This window comes from Pagrus pagrus (genome assembly GCF_965226575.1).
Source record: "Pagrus pagrus genome assembly, chromosome: 16".
Lineage (NCBI taxonomy): Eukaryota > Metazoa > Chordata > Actinopteri > Spariformes > Sparidae > Pagrus > Pagrus pagrus.
In genome coordinates, this window is record NC_140200.1 from 8,902,094 (window position 1) to 8,910,691 (window position 8,598).

At 45.1% G+C, this 8,598-nt stretch overlaps 1 protein-coding gene across 1 annotated transcript; it reads left to right on the forward strand.

Moving 5' to 3' along the window:
- Window positions 1-1,270: 1,270 nt before the first annotated feature.
- sox7 (SRY-box transcription factor 7) lies at window positions 1,271-4,492 on the forward strand. Its single transcript, XM_084377462.1, has 2 exons — window positions 1,271-1,714; window positions 2,759-4,492. Exons 1-2 carry the CDS (start codon window positions 1,483-1,485, stop codon window positions 3,745-3,747), a joined length of 1,221 nt encoding a protein of 406 aa, XP_084233588.1. The 5' UTR covers window positions 1,271-1,482; the 3' UTR covers window positions 3,748-4,492.
- Window positions 4,493-8,598: the final 4,106 nt, after the last annotated feature.

Sequence of the window (8,598 nt, forward strand, 5' to 3'; positions counted from 1 at the left end):
CGCTCTGCTGCCCCACTGTACTGCACTGTGCAGCAACACTTGTTCTGTGGGGCGTATGTCAGGACAGCGAGAGTGAGCGTGGCCCTATATATCACTGATATCTGTGGCTTCAGGTGCCGTATCCTGTTCCTGTGTGTGTGTGTGAGTGGGGGGGTGGGTGTACAAGGTTGACAAAAAAGCTTGAGCTGACACTTCAGTTTGATGTGTGTGTGGGCACTGATTACAATTTCACATCCATGCTGCCTGTGGAGGAGGAAAAAAGTTGGAAATTCTTTCATTTCCAGATCAAAAACCACAGTTTCTCGTCAGGTTACTCCCTCCTCTATTAATACTACGAACCAAAATACTGTCTGACCTGTGATGGGTAGCTGTGTTTGAGCTGTGTTTGTGTGTGCCCCTTGTGTGTGTGAGAGTGCGAGCTACTCCGTGGCTGCAGCCCAAGAGTATCCTGTCAACAGGAACTCCTGGATTTGATATGCACCCGGCCTCTGGCCACAGAAGGAAACTGATTTGTTTGTAGTGTGTGTTCAGTGGGTTTTATCTGTGCTCTCACACACAGATGTGATCAGAGGATCCTAAAAATTGATCTGCAACCAAAGCTGAGAAAAAAAGAGGAGCTTTTGCACTGACATGTCATAGAATCATGTGGGGAAAAAATTTAGAAAGCAATATTTCCTGTTTTTGGGTTTTTAAAAAAAAAAATGTTTTTAAGAAAATAAAAGCCTTTCTTTGAAGATGGGAGTGTTTTGTTTTCATTTGCATGCCAAGACTGAGCCAAAAACCCTGGTGGAGTTCACTGGAAATGCCACTTAACCAGTGTAGTTAGATACGCAGTGTTGTTAAGGATGCAGAACAGGTTAGATAACTTTGCCAGGTGATGATTTCCTTGTCGACCAAAACAGGGTGAAGCTGCAAAACGTCTCTTAGTCACCACAGCAGCCCTAATGTTGAATAAGAGATGTGTTTCTCAAATATCTGCAAATAAAATCTCTGTCCCGTGTGAGTTTAGAAAAATAACTGAGAAGCCTACACAAATAATCACGTCCATTGACTTCATGTGTCAGTGGAAAGTGTTGTTTTGTTGTGAGGCCAATTTAAGTAGTTAGTAGTGTTGAAATGCTGCCTTCTCTCTCTCTCTCTCTTCCTTTTCACGGGGCTCAACTTGCAATCAAGGAGGAGCCGAGAGTCCTCCGGGGCTTCTCCTGGAACCTGCTCCTCAAATATAAAGCGCTCCCCCCATCCACCAGGAAAGACTGAATCATAACTCACAAGGAGGAGCGCGCCGCTGCCTGAGCACATCTGTGGCTTCTCCCTTCAAACCTCTACTGACATCTGACTGCTGTAGCTCTGCTCATCCAGTCAGTGTGTGTGGATTCCTGTAGTTTTTTTCTCCTTCCAGCCTGCAGTTTACTTTCCTCTGAGAACTTTGTCAGAGTCAAGGTGAGAAGCGCCCGTGAAGTTTGGAGAGGTGAGAGCGCGCAGATGGCAGCCCTCATCAGCGCGTACTCGTCGTGGCCGGAGTCCTTCGAGTGTCCTCCAGGAGACGGGGACGTGGCCGACGGACACGGCCCGCACAGGACGGCCGTGGACAAGGCGCCGGAGCCGCGGATCCGACGGCCCATGAATGCGTTCATGGTGTGGGCCAAAGACGAGCGCAAACGGCTGGCGGTCCAGAACCCAGACCTGCACAACGCCGAGCTCAGCAAGATGTTGGGTAAGATCAACTTTTAACTTGCTTTATTGTTATTAATTATTATTATTATTATTATTATTATTATTATTATTATTAGGCCTATTATTATTATTATTATTATTATTATAATTAAACAGTTCACACCCTTGCGTTTCCAGGCCTCGGCTGTTTTACAAAAGTTTTCAGGTTGTTTCAAACGCCAAAAGGATGAAATAATTCAAATCTAGCTTAAGAAAACTTTTTAAAAAAGAAAATGTGTTTTAGAAAATACAACAAAACGACGTCTTTACGCGCAGTTCGTTAGACAAGCTCAATTAATTACATAACTTCCCTGAAGCGCGTCGCCAAAATCACCTGGATTTAAAAGTTCACGTCGCCAATAACCGTAAAATTCGTTCACTGTGGACACGGAAAAGAGAGAAATGGTTCATTCTGCGTTGCATTTGGATTAATGTTAAATTAAGCTCAAAATCTGGCACTCACGCAGCTCGGGAAGCATTTTAAAGCCAATTTGGGAACAGCAGCACATGTAAAATACGCTTCATAAATAAAGGTAATACTGGCACTTGTGTTTAATTTGAATTAGTGCGTTCATCACTTGAAGATAAGTCCATTAAATGTAATTAGGAACCAGAGAGGAAGCTCAGGCTGAGGTGAAAGTTTTAATGGAGATGTTCTTTTTTTCAATGTCATGCCATTTTTATAAAGTAAAGGAAGACTATCCTTAATATTTTTTTTTATGTGAGGCTATGTCTGTTTATATGCTATTTAACTTTTGTTTAATTTTGAAAAACACGTAATCACACCATTCATAAAAAAATTATATCTTATTTATCCAATAAAGCTACAGGAGCCTACATCTGTAAAAACGATTTAGAACATTTTATTGATATTTTACAAGTTGTAGAAATTGTTTCAGTGTGAGTCACTTTATTATTGTGTATGTATAATAGATTTCAAACATCAAATTAAAAAAAGCAGAAGTAAATTGCAAACTAATCTCTTGAACCAACTTGAGGATTTTCACCTAAAATTAAAAACATCTCCTGTCTCCTCTTCCTGCAGGTAAGTCTTGGAAGGCCCTGACTCCCCCTCAGAAGAGGCCCTTCGTGGAGGAAGCGGAGAGGCTTCGGGTGCAGCACATGCAGGACTACCCCAACTACAAGTATCGGCCTCGCCGGAAGAAGCAGCTGAAACGCATCTGCAAGCGAGTGGACCCCGGCTTCCTCCTGAGCGGCCTGGCCCCTGACCAGAACGCCCTGCCCGACCAGCGCGCCCTCTGTCACCCCCTCGACAAAGACGAGGGCAGCCCCAGTGGTGTCGGCAGCAGGTTTTCCAGCCCCAGTCCTGCACTGCCCAGCGTCAGAACCTTCAGAGACCCGGCCGGTTCCAACAGCAGCTTTGACACCTACCCCTACGGCCTGCCCACCCCCCCTGAGATGTCCCCCTTAGACGCCATGGACCACGAGCATGTGCCTCCCTCTTATTATTCAACGTCTGGAAGCTCCTCCGTCTCCTGCTCCTCCTCGGCTTCCTGTCCCGACGAGCACCACCAGAACCAGACACACATGGGCAGCCCGCCTCCTTACCACACTGACTACGCTCAGACCCAAATCCACTGTGGGGGTGCACACATAGGTCACATCCCTCACATGTCCCAAAGTGGTCCTGGTGGGCTGATCCCCGGCCCTCAGCTGTCTTACTACAGTACCTCATCTTTCCCCCAGATGCACCACGGGCTCCATCAGGGCCACCTGGGTCAGCTGTCCCCCCCACCAGAGACGCATGGTCACCTGGAGACACTAGACCAGCTAAGCCAGGCTGAGCTTCTAGGCGAGGTGGACCGCAATGAGTTCGACCAGTACCTGAACTCCACTGGGGCTGGCTTCCATCCCGAGCAGGGTGGCAGCATGACTGTTACTGGACACATCCAGGTGGCGTCTGCCGCCACCGCTTCTGCCACCACATGTCCCAGCAGCACCACAGAAACCAGCCTCATTTCGGTGCTCGCGGACGCAACGGCGGCCTACTACAACAACTACGGCATCTCATAAGCACCCACTGCACCTGTGACTGATCAGAGACACTTCAGGGTTTAAAATGGGTGAAGAATATTGGGACGATGTTGCATTTGGGTGCTAGTAACGAAAGCTTTCTTTGCTCTCGTTTGTTTATTCAGATCTCGTATTAGCATCTATGAGCAACTTCCTCCCGCCATGATTGAAACCTGAACTGATTACTGAGCAATATGATTGTCCGGAGCCGAGGAAAAGACAAAGAGCCAATCGGAGGAATTTGAAGAAAGGGGAGATGGACAACTCAGGGATGCAGACACAAAATACTATAGTATGCCACCTCCAGTTGTCAGAGAACAATCGTAAAAAGACTTGTCGTCCACTTGTAAATGTCACCAGTAACTGTCGCCGCCGCGGCGTGTACAGATGCTCATTAGAAGCTAATTTAAATCCTTTGATGTTTCGCATAAATGCTAACTGTAATGCTATTATCGACGCTTTCCCATTCGAATGTTTGTATCATACATGTTCTCGCTCTCATTAGTTTGGGAGTCTTACCTCAGTAGTTGTAATTGAATGAGGTTTCCGTTGGACATTTCTTATGCAATTTAACAAAACGGTGTATCATGAAGAAAAAAGGCGTTTATACTTCCTCTCAAGTACTTAATAATATATAATCATAACCTCTACGATGGAAAATAATAATGGTAACTATAACTGTATGCTGATTTAGGTTTGTGAAAGACAATAATTTAAAATAAAGTTCATTTTTTATATAAATGCAGAGGAATTACTTTGTATTATTTCATTCTTACACCTAAATTGGAGATATTGGGAATAACTGATACACTTAAAGGCATCACGCAGGAGCACCATTATCATTTCCATACACAGCACCAAATTAATACAATCATATTCATGAATAAAAACAATTTTCGAGTTATTTCACACTATAAGTTTTCACACACAAATTGGATGAAAATGGTGTGTGTTACTTGTCCCTTCTTCTACTTTGGGCTCTGTCTAGTTGCTGTACTGCAATTGGCCCATTCTGACACCCACTCCCCTGCTTGCTGCTTTTTCCACCCTCCATCACATCGTCCTTCTCCATCCGTCTCCTCTCGCTTTCATTTCATCCCGGTTCAGAGGATTAGTGTAAAACAGGCACAGCCGTCGCCGCCCGCCTCCATCTCCACCGTCCTTTTGTTTTCCCGGAGTCTTATTCTGGGTGCCATTCTTAGGCACTCCGGACCCCACCCCCCTCACCCCCTGTTCTATCTTGCTGATGCAGACCTTTCGTAATCTGTGCAAAAATAAATAAAAAAATAAATCCCAGGGCCTCGTTGACTGTTTTACACCCTCCTCATTTTTCTCTCTCTCTTTCTCCCCCTCCTCTTCCCCTCTCACCCGCTCTGTTCTCTTGAATTTTTCTTTTTCGATAAAAGGAATTCAGGGGGCTTTTGACAAATCCTGGAGTCTGGCTGGTCTTCCTGCATTTTTTGGGAACGGTTGAGTCGTGCTTCTTGTAAAGAGGATGTGGCGGAGGAGCGGTGTTTCCTGACTGATAAGGGAAAAGCCTCTCTCCGTCAGGATGTTTGGGCCTGGCTGGGCCCTGCATTAAAGAGCCAGAGAGAGGGAAGGGAACCCGCTGTTCAGCGAGCGGGAGGAAACACTGCCGTGCTGATTAGCATCTTACTTACCCGTCTTTACTCACCCGCCATTTTTCAAGAGAGGCTTTGTCAACCTGGCCTGTCGTACCTTGACCACAGACGCACCACAAACATGCACACAGCCCTTTTTTGCTTCTGAAACCACAAAACAATAACACGAGGCGCCAAACATAACATCTCAGTACAAATATTCAACCACGATCCTTTGCTTTTGACACAACTTGCTGCGAATGTGATTAAACTGACCTGAACGACAACATTCATCAAGTACCAGTGTCTGCAGCTGGCGGACGTTGTGCTCATTTCTTCGGGGTTAGATCATTACCCTCTGTGCCTGCAGGGGTTCAAAACTCTGCAGAGGGTCCATTTGAGTGCGACCGTATTTTGGGAGGGTGGTGCCCCAGGCATGCAGGGTGAGAACATAGTCTTTGGGGCCGCATCAACCCCGGAGTCATCAGGGTCAGGTCAGGGTGCTGTTGTAGACTCCCTTGGTAAAAACGCCCTGTAATGTGTCAACAATCACCTCAGGGTAGGACACTGGAGCACGGACAAGGACAAAGACTCGTCGACAAAGAGCGTCAACAAAGCATCATCATGTTAGACTTATACACACAGGCACCTGAGCATTGCAGACGACTCATATCATTTCCATTTCTTTTGATATCCTACTAGTATTTCACATCCAGATGTCTCAGAAACTCATTATGGCCACTTGGGCTGAAGCTACCAATTATTTTCATTACTGATTAATCTGCTGATTATTTCACGATCAGTCTTCACAATGTCAAGAAATTGTTAAAAATGCTCAAAATCTCCAAAATGTCAACTCTTAAAAAGCTAAGAAAAACTCTGTTTTTCTTTATTTCATTTTTTACATAATCCAAAATTTGTTTAATGGTTTATTTTGAAAAACCACGAAGAAACACAAAGTCCTTAGAGGGACACTGTGTAGTTTTGGAAAAGAAATGAAAACTCAGAAGTTAACATTTACAATATTAATAATATTTTATTATTATGTTATCATTAGTATTTATTCCACAACTAAATAAACAAGCTGTCCTCAGAGAATGCTGTTTAAAGCTACAAATGTTACTACTTAGAAGGGTCCTGCAAATATAAACAAAGTAAAACAGTATGAAATTGTGCTGTCTTTTGGGGACAGTTTGTTTACTCAATTTATTCAGTCATGAAAATCAATCATGACGGATTCCTTCTCTTCTCTCCTTCTCTCTCTTTCTCCTCTAAATTTCCCTCTCGAAGCTTCACAGTGCACCTTTCAGATGATCTGCACAATTCAAAATCAACAAAGTTCAGAGATGGACGATGGATCAAATATGTGGAACATATTTACACATTGACTTCTCACAGTCCGGGTATAATATAATTCATTTCCTACTGAGATTACTTCAATGGTTCTGCTGTGATCAACCTTTACTTATCAACATTTGACGTCCAAACTGTTTCCAATGAAAAACTACCAATCATTGACCGGTTCACCACTCTCCCAGAGGAGCTCTACAGGAGTATTTAAAGAGAATCGCGGATCCTGTGACGTTTTCATGAATCAGCCTCAATCTTTTCCTCTCTAGAAGTTGACTCATCGTCATGGTAACCTTTAGTCAGAGCCTTCTGCTGAAAACCTGAGACAGCCATCGCTGCTGTTTCAGCAGCAATTAATCAGCAAGAGAGGAAACAAACACTGGCGTGACGTTGTTGTCAACGTTACACTTTATACACACATGCACTTGGAGGAATTGTCTGTAACGCCCGTCTTATGTGAAAAGGGAGGGCATCATCTCTTTAATTTGACTAATTGAATCTTTCACACATTTGCAGGATCACAAGATTTACAATATTTAGCGAATACAAGGATAAAGGCTGAACAAACAAAAGAGCCTCCTCTTGTTATTTCTCTCTGATTGCTGACTGGCTCAGTTCCAGTCTCAGGTCAAGCCCGTGGAATGAGTCTGTCAGGTAGTCTGTTATGTTTCCTATTTCCTCCTCTGCCGTCATGTCACTTCCCTGAGCAAACAAACAACTCGGCGGTCGAACTCAACACCGACTGTCAAGGTAACAGCGTACGACTCTGTGTGTTTGTGTGTGTGGATGGGGCGCGGAGATCTCACAGCTGTGTAAAGTATTATCCATCTGCCGGGACCGAGGTGAGCAGTGATCACTTTAAATATCGTGTCCTCCGGGGGCTCGGAGGAGGCTGACTGTCTGGTTGGTCCAGCGTCCATTGTGTAGCCGGAGAGGGAGCGTCCAATCACGTCACATGTGGAGGTCGACCGTTCGGGCTATATGAAGGTCTATGCGTATTAACTGTAGGTCAGGAGGAAGTGGCTGATTTGAACTACGTGACTAAGGCATATCATTGTCTGAGCGTGAGATGCCCTTTAAACCTACATACTATAGATACTGTACGTCACGGTGTGTTCAAGGGTTAGCTTTTGTCTTGTGGATGGTAGATCGCTTAATTACCATTTACATGCAGCCGAATGAAGTAAAGTTATCGTTCATAGTGATTTTAGGGGAACAATCACATCTTTACTGTTAGGCTCTGCAAAAAGAAAACAACAAAACCAATTACAACGTCCTCATCACAGTAAATGCAGTGAACTTTACACCAAATTAAACGACTCCGAGCGACGGATAAAGACACACTTACATCAGTAAACACTAAATGTTGTCGGAGTGCATTTCCAGTTGGAGTGTGTTACAGCAGCATAATAACCTGTTTACAATTTGTACTTGGCCCTAAATCTGGCCAAAGGAAGGAAAAGAAGGAAGAAAAAAACACACACACACACATCTCACAGCAAGGGATTATGGGTGCAGCTATTCTTCATCTCATTGTGGCTCAACAACAGGCAGAGTGTGGGGTGGCAGGCAGGCGTGTACGTCGCCGGACGAAGAATGGACCAGACTCGTCGAGGGACAGGTGCCATGTGGCAGAGGATGTGCGGGGACACAGATGGGGACCCCTGGAAAACTTGGGGGACCGCACGCGCGGCCAAGGGCCTCCCACCCGTACCTGTGCTGTGAATGCTGCAGCTGAACGGGATCCGGCACCTGTTCTAAGCAGATACAGGCGACCGGCAAAAGCACAGAGGGAGGCCAGCACATGGCTGCCAACCCAGGGAAGGAGAAGGCTAGATTTCCATTTACCCATAAGCGCGGCCTGATTACCAAATCGGCACAGGCTTTGCTGCAGAATGTA